This window comes from Thamnophis sirtalis, unplaced genomic scaffold (genome assembly GCF_051295495.1).
Source record: "Thamnophis sirtalis isolate CommonGarterSnake01/CBP01778 unplaced genomic scaffold, rThaSir2_p1.2 scaffold_5, whole genome shotgun sequence".
Classification (NCBI taxonomy): Eukaryota; Metazoa; Chordata; class Lepidosauria; order Squamata; family Natricidae; genus Thamnophis; species Thamnophis sirtalis.
In genome coordinates, this window is record NW_028261385.1 from 99,212,851 (window position 1) to 99,233,647 (window position 20,797).

Here is a 20,797-nt window from a genome sequence, read left to right on the forward strand (position 1 = left end):
CAAATTAAATAGTTAGAAGAAGTTAGCTAAATAGAATAAAAAGATTAAGGTAAAGGTTCCCCTCGAACATATATGCTAGTCGTTTCAGACTTTAGGGGGCAGTGCTCATCTCCGTTTTGAAGCCGAAGAGCCAAAGATGTCTCCATGATCATGTGGCGGGCATGACTAAATGGCGAAGGTGCACATAACGCTGTTACATTCCCACCAAAGGTGGTCCCTATTTTTCTACTTGCATTTTTACATGCTTTCGAACTGCTAGGTTGGCAGAAGCTGGGACAAGTAATGGGAATGGGAATTAGAATATATTAATTAGTTAGTATAAAAGAAATAATCCATTGCACATTGCTGACTGAATATTTTACATAATTAAGTTGTTCCTTAACGTCCAACTATATTGATATTGTTTAAATAATGAATGTTCAAACATTTGCCCAGTATAAATTGTATTAATTAAATATGTGCTCTTTGGCATAGAGGTGATACAAATCTATTCTACAATCAGAGCAAAGTGTTCTTAATGAAATGAAAGTGATTTCATTTTTATAGCAATTTAACTTGTTAAATTAAATTCAGCACTATTTTGATATTCTACTCTGATCACACAGAGAATGTGAAGAATTAACACACAGTGGCACAGAAGAGTTTACTGTCAATTAGGAAATGTGTTGTTATAAACAAAGAACAGTTGTGTTTGATGTGGGCATTTAAAATAATATGCTATTTTGGTTCTATCTAAAAGAAAAACAACTTTGCCAATTTACAAGCTTGAAGGATATTTCCAGTGTGCTTTAAAGAACACTATAAGAACGCTAATTATTTCTGGAGAGTATAACAGTGAGTTAATTTACCTTTGTAAATAACTCTGCATATTGTTGAATATAGTCAATATTGAATTGGCAATAGATCCAGCAGGCTGAAATCTCTTGAAAATGCAAGAATGAACCGTGGTCACATTTTCTTATACAGTAGCAGCATGAGATCTTGTTTCCTGGATGTGCATCCTATGACATTTAGGAATTCTTTGATGTTTCTTTTATGAGTTAGACCAATCCTATGGATTCTTATCTGGATGAATTTCTCCCCAACCATTTCTTGGTTTGTGTTGTGGGTACATTCTGATACTGGGAGCATTTGTGAGATTACGTCTTAGGACCCACTCCTAACCTGCTATAGTTACAGCTATTGCTTGTTTACTGAGCCTAAGTGAATCTTTTGTTTCTTATGATTTGCAAGGTATTTGAATTCTAGATAAGAACTTTAAGAATTGCATCTTAAACAATGGGTGCAATTGTAAAGATCAATGACTTATAGTAAACCCTTTGAAAAATCCCCACCTTACTTGAAATTGTTCAGTAGAATCATGCAAACAATTAAGTCTTGCTTTACAAGATTTCCTGTACATATTAATCAGATTTCAAAGAGTTTGCTTTTACTTAAAAGAGGCAGGCAGGGGTTTATTTCTGCTCAAGTGGACACTTGGTCCATAGTGCTTTTCCTAAGACAGCACTCTAATTTTTTCAGGCAGAGGTGGGTTGCTCCTGGCTCGGCCCAGATCAGGCGAACTGGTACTTGTGGCGGTGGGAGGCTCCGCCCACCCACCCGGACGTTTCTGCACATGTGCAGAAGTGTCACGTGAGCACGCGAATGTGCACGAGTGAACCGGTAGTAAAAAAAATGGAAACCCCACCACTGGTGTGTAGGTGTAGAAAAAGCAAGGTGAACTGTTCATATGAACTGGTTCAAATCCAACCTGATTAATAATTTAAAAATTACATAAACAATCTCCTTTGTTCTCAGATCAGTTGCAAAAAGTTCAGAGATGTTTGGTTCCACTTTAGATTAATGAGACCTTAGAAATGGGGGGCGGGGTGGGGTCCTTTGTTTGATGGCAGTAGAACCAAGTCAGGTCTGTGGATTGTGAAGCTGTTTTCTGTAAAGTAGCCATGATTACATTTAATCACAAGCTATGTGTAAACTTGTGGTTAATCTAAACTAGAAGCAGAAACTTTCAATTTTTGTCCAACTTTGGCAGAAGAGAAGAGAAGGGAACTAAGCAATTTATTACCTTTGTGAAGCTAGATTTACACAGATTTACACATAATTGTTTGAAATCAACCACAGTTTTCTAGTATAAAGCATGGAATAAAGTAGTTGAAAGGGTAGCCTCACCAAGTGTCCCACAATAAAAATAAGAGAGTTAATATAGTCCATTTTCATTTATGAAAAGTGAAAGTGAAACATGAATATTTCTGATTGATATAGTTTGTTGTAAGTCCATAGGGTCTTACTTATGTCCTTTGGGCATAGGTAGGTACTACAAAAATAAAATAAGGACAAAATTGGGGGTTACTGCCAGGGGTTGCTTACAAAGACTTGTAGGGATTTTGAAAATCAAATTCCAACATGGCCGCCATGGAGGATTCATAATCTTGTATAAGGGTGTGCACTGTGAGGAGTTGTGCTATATGATGGAGAAGGTGGTTGGACCCATCCTCCAAATCTCCTCAACTCTGTTATACAGCAAATGGATCTTGATTTTCCTCTGTAGAAACCTCTTCAGTATTTTGTGAAGGACCATTGATTTGGTGTACTGTAACCACAATCTCAACCCAGTGTCTCCCCAGTGGGGGGGGGAGCAAGACACGGAACTAACCAGCAGAGCAGAAGGAAGGCAACAGCTGGCACTCTTGGCAAGGAAGGGATTTAAGACTCACAGAAACAGTTTTCATTTGCTAGAAGCAATTTAAGCATCTGGCTACATGTACGGTGACTTTGTGAATCCAGTTATTTACAACCCCTGCTTGTTTAACTGTTGCTGATTTGGCATCATAAATCTTCAGCTTGGCTTTGGATTGCTTGACCTGGAATTCACCTTTGTCCAGCTAGATGCTTATCTGTGATTATTTGTTTCCCTGTTTTTTGCTTTTTGCTTTGCCAATTCCTGCTGCCTTGCTGTCAGAATTTGCAGAAACTACACTTCCCCTTAATAGGGAAGCCCAAGAATTTTGTTCTGTTCCTGAAGGATTGACAAGAAAGGCCCCTCATCCATTTTGAGATCATTGGGAACATAACCGATTAATGATTGCTTGGTTTTTGGGAAATATATTGCCCTAATATCCCTCAGTTCCATATATTCATATCATAGCCCTTCACTACACTCTTCTTCCATGGTCTTGAGTCCTGTGCTACCTATCACTCAAAGATCTCCCTTTCTATTTTTAAAGATGAGGGCCATGTCCTCACATCTTCTCTTGCTCTTCCCCAAATCTCCCAGCAGTCATGATACAGAGTTCCACAACATTTACCTATTTGTAATGTTCTGTTTCCAGTCTTGGAGTTAATCTCCTTCATCAGACCTCTTTGAATCCACTTGATCAAATACAAGAATGATCAGTGTATCTTGAGACAAACACCAATGCCTTGTCTTTTTTCAGTAGTGACCAAATAAGCCTTCCATCTCTAGGAGGTAAACTCAGGTTCTCATGGAACAGGTCCATATAAAACGTCTTCCAGCAGTTCTTAATGCTGACTAAAGTCCTAGCAAAGATGCATAAGAATCCAACTACATCCTTTTCATCCCATGAAAGCTTCAGCAGCCATGGTTTGCTTCATTTTGTGATTTATGTGCTGGGATTACATCCTATTCCCCAAATGGCCTGAACTTCTGTCAGTCCATTAGGAAAAGTGCATAACCTAGATCAGTGCTGGCAAACCTTTTCGGCACTGAATGCCAAAACAGGAGTGAGCATGTGAATGCGGGGGAGTGCCGGAAACCGGAAGAGCAGTTCCCTGAAGTTCTGTGCATGTGTGCCGGTCACCTGGTCTTTCAGTTTCTGGTGCCATTGTGTGTGTGAACACCAGCTGGCTGGTACGCACAACGGGCAATGAATGGCGTGCCTGGAGAGATGGCTCTGTATGCCATTTCCGGCACACATGCCATAGGTTCACAGACCTAGATCTTTATGCTGACTGACTCACATCTTGAAGGTGTCGATTCCAGTAATCTGTCTTCATACATCCCTCCCTTCTTCTCTGCTTGGTGCTAGTGACTTTAGAATTTCATGCAGGATCAGGAATGTTGGTATCAGGAATTAAGAGGATTTAGCCTGAAATACAGCTAGTCATTCATTGTATGGGTGGAGGACAAGACTCCAAGCAAAACATGTCATATACTACCTGAGAGACCGCCTCCTGCCGATTACCTCCCATAGACCGATTAGATCTCACAGGTTAGGTCTCCTCCGGATTCCATCTGCCAGCCAATGTCGGCTGGCGACTCCCCGGGGGAGAGCCTTCTCTGTTGCAGCTCCGGCCCTTTGGAATGACCTCCCCGTGGAGATCCGGCCCCTCACTACCCTCCTGGCCTTCCACAAAGCCACCAAGTCCTGGCCTGCTGGAGCAGGATATTGTGAAATATCCAGCCCCACGGAAACTGTGAATGTTGCGTATTTTTAAAGTGTTGTTTTTTCTATTTATCCCCCTCCCCTTGTTTATTGTGAGCCGCCGGGAGTCCTTCGGGAGTGGGCGGCATACAAGACAAATAAACTAAACTAAACTAAACTAAACTAAACTAAACTAAACTAAACTAAACTATAGCAGATTCTGAATGGGCTTTGCAGAAGTGGGAAGCCCTTGGGTGAATTCACAGAAGACCACTCAGTTTCATTGTAAGTAAGTAATTGGTTCGTCTGATTGGCTGTTAAAGTAGAATAAACCATAATGAGCACTGATGCTCTGTTTCTTAAAGTACCACTACCGAAAGGTTGGAGTATTGAATTGATAGGAAGTTAAGAAACAGAAGCAACTCTACATCATAGTTTATCTTTTCATTTGGAAGCTCAGACCAGTGATTAGTATAAATCATGGTGTCAGAAAGAACCCTCTACTAGAGCCAGATGTAATTAGAGCCCAGGAGGAAAAGAATTATTTGGGTTGACATTATTAATCCATTCATTCTCTCTAAAATAAACTGCTTGTCACTGCTATTTTCCATTTTTGCCTAAGCCAACGAAAGATAGTCTTTAGGGATAAAGGCAAACTGTTCCTGTATTTAAGCAGCTGCCTAGAACAATCAATGCCTTACCTTTGATTCAGGTTGCAAAATAAGCTTTGCTCATTTTGGAGTAAATGTGGCAGAGACGGTTCAAGATATATTTGTTTGTTGTTCATTAGATTGATTTATATGGATGTCCAGCTTGCAAAAAGCAACTCTGAGAGGCTTACAATGGGAGACAAACATGGAAAACAAAAACAAAAAAACCTAAAAATGAAACAACCAATCTCTGGATCTGAAAAGAGAATAACAAAATAAAAGCTAACAGAGTGATTGAGACCAGCCACAGCTTTCATTCCAGATGAGTTCATCTCACACTTTGGCCCAATGTCCAGAAGAACCATATTTTTAGGACTTTATGGAGGGCTAGTAGGGTCACACCATTTGAACCTTGGGAAATAATATTCCATAAAGCAGGTGCCAGGACAGAGAAAGCATCACCAGGTCCCATTAGATGTCATTGTTTTTGCAAAATCTCATAGATTAAGCAGAGACAATTGGAGGTGAGCTGTCCTACAAACAACCTAGCCTTAGGCCACGGAGGGCTTTTATTCTATAGATGATAACTGGCAACTTGAACTGCATCCATGAGCCAACACAGCTCCCAAAATTTTGTTGTTGTTCCATCACTAAGTCGTGTATGACTCTTTGCGATCCTGTGGATCATAGCACTAACCAGGCCCCTGCTGTCCTCCACTGTCTCCTAGAATTTGCCCAAATTCATGTTCACTGCATCGATGACACTATTTAAGGTGGCGCAGTGGTTAAATGCAGCACTGCAGGCTACCGCTAGATCAGCAGGTCAGCGGTTCAAATCTCACCGGCTCAGGGTTGACTCAGCCTTCCATCCTTCCAAGGTGGGTAAAATGAGGACCCAGATTGTTGGGGGCAATATGCTGACTCTCTGTAAACCGCTTAGAGAGGCCTGGAAGGCCTATGAAGCGGTATATAAGTCTACTGCTATTAACCATTTCATCCTCTGTTGTATCCTTTTCCTTTTGCCTTCAATCTTTCCCAATTTAGGGTCTGTTCCAGCAAGTCCTTTCATCTCATTAGCTGGCCAAAGTATTTGAGCTTCAGCTTCAATTTCTGTCCTTCCAAAGAACAGCCAGGATTGATTTCCTTTAGGATTGACTGATTTGATATCCTCTAAGGCAGTGTTTCTCAACCTTGGCGACTTTAAGTCCTATGGACTTCAACTCCCAAAATCCCCCAGCCAGGGAGTTGAAGTCCACAGGACTTAAAGTCTCCAAAGTTGAGAAACACTCCTCTAAGGAGTCTTCTTTAACACCACAATTTGAAAGCATCAGTTCTTCAATCTTCAGGCTTTCTTAAAACCATGTACTATTAGTGGGAAAACTAATGGTGTTATATGAGTGTACTGACTTGTGTCCAACAACTACTTGTGTTGCTGCATTCTAGGCCAGTGACAGCTTTTGGTAGCTTTCAAAGGTAGCCCCATGCACAGCACATTGCAGTAATGCAAACCAGAGGTGACCAGAGCACAAATGATTGTAAACAGCCTACCAGTCTAAGAGAAAGGACACAACTGGAACAAATGTGCACAAAGGGCTTCATGGATATGGGCACTACCTGCTTTTCCAGACGTTTTACTTTTGATAACTCAACTCTGGTATATCAAGGTTGCCAAAGTTCTTAGCTATCCCTTGTAGAAGTCAGCTTTTACCCCATTTTTATAACTAGCTATTTCAGGCTTGACATACCAGGCAATTTTAAGTTTTACATATGTGTATGATTGGTCTGGGATAATCAATTAATTGTGCTCTTCCTTACAGGAAGTTCCAAAGTTCTTTTTCAGGAGGCAGCTGGACTTCGTTTTTTTGGTTTTTTCCCCTTTGAAGATATTTTGCTTATCATCCAAGAAGCTTTTTCAGCTCTGACTGGATGGAGGGGTATGGAAAGATTTATATTCCTTTCAGACAGCTGGTCATTTGCCTTCTTTTAGAGGGCCATTGAAGCACACCCTTTGAATGGTGTGGGAATATTAACAGATTTCTCCCCTCTAAAAAAATTTACAGACTACAGGAATCATTAGCACTATTCAGGTGACCCTGAGGACACAGATTAACCTCCATGTGGCCTCAACGACCCTCTAAAAGGATGCAAATGACCAGCTATCTGCAAGGAATATAAATCCCTACATTCCCAACCATCCAGTCAGAGCTGAGGAAGCTTCTTGGATGAGAAGCTTCCTGTTGACCCTGAATATTACACATGTGTAGCCATGTTTTATTGTAGCCTTTGTCTATTTCTTCTTAGTTTTTAGGTTTGCAAGTAAAGGAACTTAATGGCATTTCAGGCTCGCCACTCTCTAACTGTTGAAAGGGGGGTTACTTAGATAAAGGGGGAATGTTATTCCTAGGTGGCATTCCTTCCCATGGGAACAGAGAAGATGCCTGCAGCTGAAGGAAAGTGGAGTTTGAAATCACAGGACTGATTGGACTGAGAATTGATTGGAGATTGTGACTCAGGGGGGAAGTTTCAAACTTTTGCTTTTTATTGGGTGTAATTCCAGATCCTGGCCAGAGTCAGAATTACACCAAGTCCTTGCCAATTTGATATGTTCCTAATAAACAGACTTTGATGGAGAATGGATGCCTTGGACTGTATTTCATGGGATGTGTTATTTGGAAGCTTGACAAAGAAGCTTTTTCAGCTCTGTCTGGATGGTGAGGTATGTAAAGATTTATATTCCTTGTAAACAACTGGTCATTTTCATCCTTTTTGAGGGTCATTGAAGCACACCCTTTGAATGGATGCAAATGACCAGCTTTCTGCAAGGAATATAAATCTCTCCATTCCCCACCATCCAGTCAGAGCTGAAGAAGCTTCTTGGATGAGAAGCGAAATGTTTTCAAAGGAAAAGAAGCAAACAAATCAGAAAGTCCAGTTGCCTCCTGAAAAAGCATCTTTGAGGCAACCATGACCTGGATGACTGAGACTTTCTACAGACTTCTTACTGGAAGTTAGGTGCAAACAATAAAAATAAGACTTTCTGGTGTTCAAACTTTTTTTATTATGTTTTCATTCTATACAATCACATATTCACTGTGCTTAATCAGGGCATATAACATTGAATAAACACGGCCCTCACTTATATAGAAAATGCCCTCTACAATACAAACCCAGTATACCACCTTGGCCCGCCATACACCCTCTTTCAACTCCCTCCAACTTTCATTCTTCCTTCTCACACACCCCTCTACGCCTACTTCCCCTCCCCTTCTTTCTAACCCTAACCCTATCACTCCCTCTAATCCATTCCCTCCCTCCCTTCTCCTCCTCCTCTCTCTCACCGTCTCCACCCTCCTTCTTCTTTCACTCGACTCTTTCCTTCGGTATCTATTACCTTCCAGTATATTCGGTTTGTTCTATTTTCGCACTAACATTGAAAAGCCACAGTATACAAATACAATCATGGAATTTAACACATATTGTATTTCCCCCCTCCCCCCTCCCCCTAAATCCCCACCTCCCTTCCCTCCCCCCGACTTCCCAAAGACCATACGTGGTATAACTTTTGGACAATCACAGTCTAAAATATCTCTACATTGAACTCAGCTTCTTACTGTTACCCAAATTTTAAACAATTTAAATTGTTACTGATACTAAGCATAAGCTATCTGGAGTTTCTTAGTCCCATATTTACTTTTTATGTAATCAATCCATTTTTTCCAGTCTCGTTTATATCTCTCGTTTGAATGTTCTTTGAGATATGCTGAGATTTTGGCCATTTCGGCTAAGTTCATAACTTTCAAAGTCCATTCTTGAATTGTAGGTAAATCTTTCTTCTTCCAATACTGCGCCACCAAGAGTCTTGCTGCCGTTATTAAATACAGAACCAAATTAGTCTCTGCTGCTGTAAAGTCAATACATATACCCAGTAAAAACAACTGGGGGGTAAATTTTATCCTTCTTTTAAAGATGTTTTGCAGGATTCACCATATTTTTATCCAAAATGCCTTGACATTACGACATGTCCACCATATATGAAATGTAGCATCACAAGAACCACATCTCCAACATTTAGGTTGAACATTTGGATACATGGAGGCAAGCTTTTTAGGATCTAGGTGCCATCTATAAAACATCTTATAAAAATTTTCTCTCAAGTTTTGTGCTTGTGTAAATTTCACATTTCTTACCCAGATTCTTTCCCATGTTTCAAGCATTATTGGTTCCTCGATATTCTGAGCCCATTTTATCATACAATCCTTAATCAGTTCCGTTTCAGAATCCATCTGTATTAGTACATTATATATCCTCTTTATATGCATTGAGCTTTGATCTCTTATTTGTTTAAACAAATTATCCTCAACTTTTACAAAGCCAATTTTTTGATCTGTTTTCCACCTAGCCTGTAGTTGACCATACTGAAACCACGTTTGAACTACCTTCTCTTCTTTAAGTACCTCTAAAGATTTTAGTTGCATCACCCCTCTTTCTGAGATAAGAAGTTGTCTATAGGTGGTTCTATCGTGTTTTTGTTCTACATTCATATTTTCAATTGCATGTCTAGGAATTGCCCACATGGGCACTTTATCATTTAATTTATGTTGATATTTTTTCCAAACCCGCAATAAAGCATTTCTTAAGATGTGATTTTTAAATTTCTTATCCATTTTTTTGTTAAATAACAGGTAAGCATGCCAACCATATAACAAGTCATATCCCTTGATATTCAAAATTCTGTCATTAGTTAGATGAATCCAGTCACTAATTGCAGATAATGCCACTGCGTCGTAGTATAATTTTAAGTTAGGTAATTTCAATCCTCCTCTTTCACGTGCATCTTGCATTATTTTCATCTTTACCCTCGGCTTCTTTCCTGCCCACACAAATTTGTTGATACCCTTCTGCCATTCTAAAAGATTCGCATCTCTTTTAAGTATTGGTAACATTTGAAAAAGAAATAAAAATTTTGGTAAAATGTTCATTTTTACTGCCGCTATTCTACCCAGCAAGGACAAATGCAGTTTTTCCCACCTTTTCAACTCCAACTGTATACTATGCCAAAGTGGTTCATAATTATGCTTATATAATTTCCCATTTGAGATTAAAATATTAACTCCAAGATATTTAACTTTTTTAACTTTTTTAGAGAGATTTAGAGAGATTTTATTAATATTTGTAGGCCGCCCTTTTCCCTGAGGGGACTCAGGGCGGCTCACATAAAATCAGGGAGGGGGAATACAGACATTGACATAGAGACATAACTACCTCACATCTTAGCATCGCCCCCAGTTCTTCCTTCTGTTTGATAGTCATATTTATAGCTAATATTTTGGTTTTTCCTAGATTTATTTTAAATCCCGAGACTTGACCATATTGATTGATCGTATTCAATAATACCCTACTAGATTCCTGCGGTTGTTCCAATATTATAACCAGATCATCCGCAAATGCACAGACTCTATATTCTTGCTGTCTAATTTTAATCCCTTTTAGACCGCCCAAGCCCCGTATCTTATTCAACAGTATTTCCAAAGTTATAATAAACAATAATGGGGACAGAGGACAGCCCTGTCTTGTACCTTTTTCAATTTGAAAGGAGTCTGTCAGACTTCCATTGACAATGATCTGGGCTGTTTGCTGCTGATATATTGCACCAATTGACCGTAAAAAGCCATCTCCTATCTGCATTTTTTGCAATGTCTTCAGCAGGAATTGCCAATTAACTCGATCAAAGGCTTTCTCCGCATCCAAAAATATGAATGCGGCCGGGATTTGATTGTTCTTTCCCAGGTATTCTAAAGCGTTAATAATTAATCTAACGTTGTTCTTCATCTGTCTGCCCTGTATAAAACCAGTTTGATCGGTATGTATCAGTTGTTGAATTACCCCCATTAGCCTATTTGCTAATATTTTAGTAAAAATTTTATAATCTACATTGAGTAATGAAATAGGTCTATAATTTTTTGGTTGGGTAAGGTCTTGGTCTTCTTTGGGTATCAACGATATGAACGCAGTCTTCCACGAAGGGGGCACTTTCCCTCCCGATTGAATTTTATTGAATAGTTCTCTGAGGGGTTCTACCATTTCTAACTGTAAATTTTTATAATAAACAGCTGTTAAACCATCTGTGCCTGGTGCTTTCCCTAACTTTAATTGTTTAATTGCCTGCAAAATTTCCCCAGAGGTTATAGGTTGATTCAGCTTATGCCTATGTTCTTCTCTAACTAGGGGGATTTTCTCTTTATCTAGGTATTTGTCTATATCTCCGTCCTTAATTTTATCCCCTTTATACAACTCTGTAAAAAATTCCCGAAATACCTTTTGAATCTCTTCCTGTTGAAACACTTCCTTCCCTCTGTAACACAATTTGGATACATTTCGAGCTTTCCTTTTTTTTCTAATCTGATAAGCCAACCACCTACCGGGTTTATTTGCATTGCAGAAAGTATTATGTTTAGCATATAATAAACTGGTGGCTACCTGGTCAGAGATCAGCATATCAAACTGAGATTTTAATATAGCAATTGTTTCCCTAATCTTTGTATCTCCTGGATTCAATGTTAATTCTGACTCTTTCCCTTTAATTTCCTCTTCCAATTCTTTTCGTTTTTGCCCTTGTTTGTGTCTATGTATTTTGTTTATATTTATTAATACTCCTCTCATATACGCTTTGCTTGCATCCCATACATATTCCAAAGATGTACCCTTATTCATATTGAGAACAAAATATTCCGATAGCAATTTTTTACAATCATTAACATACTTTTCATATCTAAATAAGTTTTCATTCAACCTCCAGGACCTTCTTGCCTGGGCTACCCTTCCCAATTCCATCCAGACTGGATTATGATCTGAAAGAACTCTCGCCATAATCTTTGTCTTCTTCACCCTACAAAGTAAATCATTTGTAATTAGTATAAAATCAATCCTTGAAAGAGATTGATGTCTGTTGGAAAAAAAGGTAAAGTCATATTCTTCTGCATGCCTCTCGCGCCAAGCGTCTCGCAATTCAAAGTCGTCCAGCATGTCAAAAAAGGGTTTGGGTAACTTAGCTCGAAATTTGGTGTTCGGGCGAGCTGTCTTCTTATCTCTTTTGGTGTCGATCACGCCATTCCAGTCACCCAATAATATACAAGACTCAAAGTCCCACTGTACTAATTTAGCATGGAGATTTCTATAAAATCCATCTTGTTGTTGATTAGGAGCATAAATTCCCAAAAGTAACGTCTTTTTCCCTTCTAAGATTAAATCTAATGCAATATATCTTCCAAAGGGATCTGCTTCAATTAGCTCAGCTTTAATGTCTTTTCTTAAGTATACTACTATGCCATTTTTCTTTTCCATGGCTGAGGTCGCAAAATGTTGGCCCAGTTTGGGGTTAAACAAATATTTTTGATCGGTTGATTTGATATGAGTTTCTTGCAAACAAATTATGTCATTCTTAAACTGTTTGAGATAATGAAATATTTTCTTTCTTCTCTGTGGAGAGTTCAGTCCGTTAACATTCCATGTCAAAATCTTAGTTGTCATTTTTGGTTGCCTGAAGCTTTTTTAGAGCCTCCCGCAAGGCCTGTCTCACCTTTGGTTTGGCTCCTTCCACAGCTTCTGAGCTTGTTGCAGTAGCTCCTTGATCAGTGGCCAACGATTGTTGAGATTGTTGCATAGTAGCTTGTTTATCCATTTGTCTGGTGGTCTTACGATTGGATCTTTTTTCCTTGACTCCTTGCCCTTCCGGGAGAGGGAGATGATACATTTTATCTGATGGTTGTGTGGTTTGCTGTTTATCTTGTTCGTCTCGTGGTTTTTCACCATATCCCGAAGGTTCAGGGTATCCCATCTTCAGAATCTTATGATAGAAATCACGAGCTTTCCATACAGAACTGAGACGATATCTTTGTTTGTCCATTGTAACTATAATACCGAATGGGGCATCCCATCTGTACTGTATCTGACGCTTTCTGAGCTCTTCCACCAGAAAAGCATAATCTCTTCTGGCTCTTAGCATCTGAGGTGGTATTTCTTTCAAAACAATCAGGTCCTGTCCACCAATTTGAAGCTTAGTATTATAAGACTCTTGTAATATCATATTTCTAGATTCTCTTGTAACAAAGTATATTACCACATCTCGGGGAAGTTGCCTTTGTTTTGCCGCCCATGAGTTAACACGAAAAGTCTTGTCAATCTGCCAATCAAAATTGGATCCCGGTTTTCCCACCAGACGGTCAAAAGCTTCAGAAAACATTTGCTTTAAGTTCTCCTGCTTTTCTTCACGCAGCCCCCTCACTCTTAATGCAAGCTCCATCTGCTTATACTGTATCATAATAATTTGTTTTTCAGCATTATCAATTTTTTGTTCCATCACTTCAGTTTTGGATATCAGGTTAGTTTTAGCTTCATTGAGAATTTCTAAATTATCTTCCATTCCAGAAATATATTCTGTTATCACATTTACAATTCCCATCATATTATCATTCATTTTAGTGACCCTAGTATCAAATTTGTCATATAGAACTTCCATCTCATTCCTTATTTCATCTTTGAAATTTTTAAGCATTTCTAGATTCTGTTCTCTGAATTCTTTAAACATTTCTAAGTTCTGTTCTCTGGATTCTTTGAACATTTCCAGAAAAAATTCTTTTGTTAGTACGTCTCCACTAGGGGGCATAGATGGTGGGGGCTGCAACTTTGTGCCAGGTATGGGAGACGTTTTCGGAGGTAATTTCACAGAGGTTGATTTGGATGCCATTATATTTTGGTTTTAATTATTTATTCTAAATTGCTAATCCACTGTGCTATGTGGAGAAAAAGAAATTCCTCCCCCCCCTTTTTTCTTCTTCTTTTTTTACAAAGGGTTTTACGGAGGATTTCAAAAGAGAAAGTCCGTTTGGAATGTTTGGAATGTCTCTATCAACAACAAAGAGTCTTTGAAAGCTTTAAGGGAGTAGCTCTAATTAAATTATAAGAGGTTGTTTCTTTGATTCTGTAGCAGGAAGCCGGAGATAACAAATGCAGAAGCTGTAAACGCCATTTTGAAGACAATTAAACAAAAGAGGTTTTTATAACATTGAAGCTGGTATTTCAGATAGAGAAAGGTTTTAAAGTTCACAAGTTTGGTCTTTGCTCGTATTGATTTTTAATAGTCTGTTTTCTAAAGATTGTCCTAAGGGGGAGGGGTTCCTGTCTTGTGCTGTAAATAACAGCTGCGAAGTTCAGGTCGGAGTTGAATGACTCAGCTTTGGGTTGATCCTCCCCCTCCGTCCACAGCCCACAAAGAAACAAACTGTGAACTTCAAAGAAGATTCTTACCAGCTGAGATTCCTCACTGCTTTTTTCTTGTCTGAAAAAAGAGTTATCTTCTTGATATTGAGTAGATAACGAACCTGAACTCTGGGGGCAGCTCTGTTAAGCTGCCGACGGCGACAGGCCACTCCCCGGAAGCCCCAAAAATAAGACTTTCTTTGGAAATCACTAACAGGCATCTTTGTGGCTTTTAAATTAATGACCAACACCTCCCCATAATCTGCAAAAAAAAGTAGTCTTAGATTGTTAGGGATATTGGGTTTCCTTTTATTGTCATAAGCATCATTATGTAGGTTGGAATTTTATCTTGTTGACTCTAAATGCCACATTTTTAACCACTTTTCCTTTCCTTTTTTTTTTTTTTTGTTTAGCAAAATAAGCTTCCTCAGAACTGCTGTCCTTTGCTTGTATTTGTGAATCCCAAAAGCGGAGGTCTTAAAGGTCGGAATTTACTGTACAGTTTCCGAAAACTGTTGAATCCTCATCAGATCTTTGAACTAACAAATGGAGGTCCCCTGCCTGGGTAATCTATTGTTTCTATTCAACACAACTTGACTATTTCATGTGTTATTTGTCTAGGGTGATCTTGTTGTTTTTTCCCCTTGCTTTTTTTTCTCCTTGCTCTTGGCCTTGCAAAGCAGCTGAAGCCCTGACCGATGACCAAATGGAAATTGCTGGACTGACATTTTTACCATGCCTTGGAGAAGAGAAGATTTCCTCGTCTTAACTCCTTTTTGTTCCTGAACCTTTTCTCTTAAAATTTGGCACTGCATAATGACTCAGGAGTTTGAAAATCTATAACCTTGGTTAATTAGGTGATCTTGTATCATTTCAATATGGGTGACAAGATGGCATTGCCAAGGAACGTCTTTAAGATTTTGCAGCTGCTGTGTTGGGATTTCCTAATTCTCCCTTTGACCAGAAGATTCTGACACCTTATCATCTGTTTATTTTGGAAGGTTACTTGGATTGGAGTGCAAAGCCGCTGTTTGCAAAATGCAGATCCGAAGCCTTGGGCTAATGCTCCACAAAGACTTTGGAAGCCAGCCACCTCTTTCAAAAGCTTTTAGTGCAGTAATTAGGAAGCATCACAGTGTGAATAGCAATGTGGCTGAGCTTGGACAATATTCACGCCAAAAAGTTCAATTAAAAAAAAAAAAGGAAGAGATATTTAACCCTTCTGTCAAATAATAAATCCTTGCACTCTTTTCAATAGGCTTTAAAGTCATTTATTAAAACTGTCAGGGTGAGTTGAATAAATGCCATTTCTATTTTTTGCATGGGGATTTGGCAGCGGTTATTCCAAAGAAAAGAAGCTAATTTGTCAAAGACACAATGATGCAAAGAATGAAAAAGAGAGAAAACTCTAGACACTTGCCCTTTATTGGAAAATAGACTGAACGTTCATTACATGACTCCCCCCCCCCATGTACATATGTAGCAATAGCAATAGCAGTTAGACTTATATACTGCTTCATAGGGCTTTCAGCCTCTCTAAGCGGTTTACAGAGTCAGCATATTGCCCCCAACAACAATCCGGGTTCTCATTTTACCCACCTCGGAAGGATGGAAGGCTGAGTCAACCCTGAGCTGGTGAGATTTGAACAGCCGAACTGCAGAACTGCAGTCAGCTGAAGTAGCCTGCAGTACTGCATTTAACCACTGCGCCACCTCGGCTTTGTAAATTTTGATAAAATATTAACTCTTGAAAATGAAACATTCCAGCGGTTTTTTCCTATTTAAGCTGCATGAAATACACTCACATGTTCTAAAAGGTTGTTTTTTAAATAAGTAAGAAATTAATTTTTGGTTGGTTTGAGTACTTTCCCCTTCAATTTTATTTATTGGTGATGAGGTGTTTTTTTTTTCCAAATAGGCAACAAACTATTTTGCTTTTTTTCTTCTTGCCACATGCAAATCTGTCGGCTTTTCATATTGAATGTGTATTACATAGCTGGAAAGTGATACTATAAAATGTTAGTGGGCACAGTTCCGTTTTGTTTAACAGATTTGTAGAAGAAAGCGTAACAGACTTTCAGATGACAAGAGCATTGTATGAAAATTAAAGCAGTCCATTTATCTTCAGCAAGAGAAGTAATAACATTAATTTTCTCTCTTTACCATCTTTATCAAATGCTTTCATTGTTCAAGCAAGGCACTTGAATTTCAAAGGCCAAGTGGGCTTATCTATGTTGCCCAGGAATGTGTTTTTGAGTAGTCAATCCCCATTTTTCAGGCCAGCAAGATATTTAAATCAAACAACCATTCTCAAACCCTGAAGAGCACTTTAGCCTGCTTTAATGCTCTCCTAACAGCTGTTTTTGAGGGCAAATGTAATATGAAAATCTGAGATTGAGAAGGACTTTTTGGCCTCATAGCTCTTGCCCTACTGTATTGGGTCTATAAGGATACCAAGGCCCATTCCATCACTCCATATATATGAAATGCCCATCTCTCCAAGAGGTGACACTAGGTGGCTTAAATATTAAAATAGTAAATGTTAATGTTAAAATTTATTTAAAATTAACAAAGATGGTAGGAAGGGAGCAGGATGCATATGAGGTGAAGGTGAAGTCTTATTTGAAAATGAACATTAGGTTGGCTCAGTTTTTGTTTATTTTTTCTGATTTTGGTTCTGTTATGTTAGAATATGGGGAAAAAAACATGTTTAATACAACCCAGATCTTCTAGAATGAAGAGGTAATACTAGATCATTCTGTGAGTGATCTTCTTGTCAGTACAGTAGAACCTCTGGTCACGACCATAATTCGTTCCATAACTTTGGTCGCAAACTGATTTGGTCGTGACCCGAACATAATTTCGGAAATTTGGTGCTTACAAAAAAAATGGCGTGGAAGGGGAAATCGGCTACAAAAAAAAGTGATTTTTTTGGTTGGAGCCTGATTTGGTCGTGGTCAGAAATGTTTGTGACCAGAGATTCTACTGTATCTCAAAAGCACTTGGACCAGATCCATAAAGTTACTCTTGTGCATCTCCTAGGAGTCTGAGAGCCCAATGAGATTTCTCATTTCTTTCTGTTAACTTTCAAATTGCTTTTGGAGCTTGAAGGGTTGCTGCTGGATTAAATGAAGTCCAGTCTCTCCTTGCCCATGTAGAATTCATCTGGTTCTTGGGATATCGACTTCAGTCTATTAAGAAAATAAGATACATGAGCCCATGTCTGGTTTTAGTTGCTGGATAGATTGAAAGTAAACTGTACACATGCTTGAATTTGCAATTTTGCTTATAATAATATTGTGCTTATTGTTTTTTTATACACTGAAGATTTCATGCCTTCTCCCAAATTCCATATTTCCGAATATTGGTATGCGGTGGTGATGGCACAGTTGGATGGGTCCTTGGTGCTCTGGAAGATATCAGGCACAAGCTCGCCTGCCCTGAACCATCTGTGGCTATTTTGCCATTAGGAACAGGTGAGGCTTAAACTGTGGATTTTAGGAAGAAGAAGGGCAATGGATGAGGATTTCCATAAGCTCATAGATTCTATCCAGTGGTGGGTTGCTAGCTGGTTTTCTATCAGTTTGCATGTGTGAGCGCAGAAGCTTCTGGGTGGTGGGTGGAGCCTCCCACCACTCCCTCTACCGGTTCGGCTGAACCGGGAGCAACCACCTCTGATTCTAACCTTCCGCAAATTAAATTAGCACTGGTTACCATTACAGCAAACTGATGTTATTAGGTTATTTCCAATGGCAAATTCAGAAAACATCTCATTTTAACTTTGTAAGTGATCATTAAAAATGTATTTGAATCAATGGCCTTGTAGATGTGGCAGAACTACAACTCCTAGTTTACATCAGTGGTTCTCAACCTTTTCTTCACCATGGACCCCTTTTAAAATACTTTTGTGGCCCCGGACCACCAAGACTTAACTCAAGATTTAAATCATAACATTTCTTCAAGACTTTGTGGACTCCACTGTGACATCGTGGTCCCTCGGGGATTTGTGGACCACAGATTGAGAACCACCGGTATACACTATTGGTCAGAAATAGTAAGCCTATTAAAATTCAGGTTAAGTGAGAGTAAAAGGTTTTTCTTTTTCTTTAGTTAGATATTTTAAAATGAAAATATGCCTTTTTTATCAGGTAATGACTTGGGGAGGGTCCTGCGCTGGGGTGCTGGCTATAGTGGCGAAGATCCGTACTCGATTCTGATATCTGTAGATGAAGCTGATGATGTGCTTATGGATCGTTGGAACATCCTTTTAGATGCTCAAGAGGCACTGGAAAGCTCAGAAAATGGTGTATCAGAGCCAGAACCTCCTAAGGTATTTCTCAAGTTTTCCTTCCTGAAACTGTAAAAATGTAGCAACAACAACAAAAAAGGAAGGCACTGAACTTCCAAAACTCATAAACGTGTAGAATGATCTAATAATTCAAGATTGAAGCAGTAGAGGATAACTTGGTTGTATTGTAGTGTCTTTCTCAGATGCCTGCTGTTTTTATTAAGTAGATTTTTGGGCATAATTTATAGTCTTCTCTCCATTTTCCCTTCACTTTTGCTTCTACTTATCTTTTTTTTTTGCTACCACAATTAGTCTCTTTTTCACTCTCTGTTCCTCTTTTCTGATGAATGTGCAAGTCATGATGAAAAGCAATCTTTCCAGACATTATGCACAGAGGATAAATCTATGTTTTATATATATATACATACATACATACACACCCACACACATCCACACACACAAACAGACACATGCACACACACACACACATATATATATATCTGTTTGTGTGTATGTATGTATGTATGTATGTATGTATATGTGTGTGTGTGTGTTTGTTTGTTTGTTTGTTGTGTGTCTGTCTGTTTGTCTGTCTGTCTGTCTGTCTGTCTGTCTGTACATACATACATACATACAGTGGGGCAAAAAAAGTATTTATTCAGCCACCAATTGTGCAAGTTCTCCCAACTTAAAAAGATGAGAGAGGCCTGTAATTGACAGCATAGGTAGACCTCAACTATGAGAGACAAAATGGGAAAACAAATCCAGACAATCACATTGTCTGATTTGGAAAGAATTTTTTTGCAAATTATGGTGGAAAATAAGTATCTGTTATATAAGTATGTAATCAATATTCTCCTATTATAAAGTTTTTTTATTTTTTTCATTTTCATAGCATATAATAGACAACAACATATTGTATTATTAAATGTTTACATTGATTTATCTTACCATCAACTCCCAAAAACAATTATTGGTTCTTCTGCTCTCCATACACCATATTTGTACCTTATCATCACTTTCTTCTCCCTTTCTCCTCCCCCTCCCTACCTCCTTTTTCCCCTCTGTCATCCTTCCCTTCTCAACTTCCCCTTCCTCTCTCCTTCTCCTCTCTCCCCTTTCCACTCCCCATTTCTCTCCTCCTCTTCCCTCCTCCCTTGCCCTCTCTCCTATCCCTCTCTTCTTCCCTCTCTCTCCTCTATTTCCCATTCTTCATCTCATTTACTTGGTGTATTTCAGATCTGACCAAGCTCCATTTTATGTTGAGGGTATTTATAATTCCTTTTCAATATACATATTTAATTTTAACATGTATTCTCCTTTTTAAAAAACAATAGAACAAAAAAGTATACATATATAGTCATTGTACTTTTAAAAACCCCTCTACCCCCAGCCTAATTTTGGCCGAGATTTAGACCTGGTTACAATTTCCAGCTATTCTCAACATTGTATAATTGTATAATGATAATAATGAGAATATAATCAATATTCTGATTGTTTGTGAGTGATGTGATTTTATTTTGAAAGGCCTATAAATTGTGATGGTGCTCTGTTACACCCTAATTGGAAGATTGCCAAGCTATGAAATATGGTAATTGGAATATATATGTTTGATCATGTAATCACCACATGGCTAGGATTTTTATAAAATCCTTGTAAAATGGATCAGAGTTTACTTCTCTTTCCTTTTTATAAACCAGTAAAGCAGCAGCTGAGTGTGCTGTTCTATACTAGGATAAGCAGGGTAAGCTTCACATTGTCTGCCGCATAAAATGAAATCACCAGCTTTCTTATGTAGCCTCTTGAAATGCATTGCATAAAGAATGTGTGGGAGTTAATGTGAAATATGTCATACCTCTTCAGAAAATTTTCTAAGGAAAATTATTTGTTACTGTATCAAATCTGGAGAACATCCATGTCACTCACAGAGCGGACTCAGCGGTGTACAATTAAACCATAAAAACATGATAGTATTGCAGTATTTGAGGGGCTGCCACAGAGAGGAGGGGGGGGGGGTCAAGTGATTTTCCAAAGCACTCAAAGGCCAGACAAGGAATATGGATAGAAACTGATCAAGGAGAAATTCAACCTAGAACTAAGGAGAACCTTTCTGACAGTGAGAGCAATCAACCAATGGAACAGCTTGCCTTCAGAAGTTGTGGAAGCTTCATCACTGGAAGCTTTCAAGAAGAGACTGGATTGCCATTTGTCAGAAATGGTGT

The 20,797-nt window shown here is 38.7% G+C and overlaps 1 protein-coding gene across 1 annotated transcript in view; it reads left to right on the top strand.

The window, feature by feature from the left end:
- DGKQ (diacylglycerol kinase theta) overlaps window positions 1–20,797 on the top strand; it is a 109,514-nt gene that overhangs the window by 79,739 nt on the left and 8,978 nt on the right. The window contains exons 16-18 of the mRNA XM_087716276.1: window positions 14,701–14,852; window positions 17,615–17,763; window positions 18,436–18,617. Of these exons, the coding sequence (XP_087572402.1) occupies window positions 14,701–14,852; window positions 17,615–17,763; window positions 18,436–18,617 (483 nt within the window). The remainder of the gene's footprint in view (window positions 1–14,700; window positions 14,853–17,614; window positions 17,764–18,435; window positions 18,618–20,797) is intronic.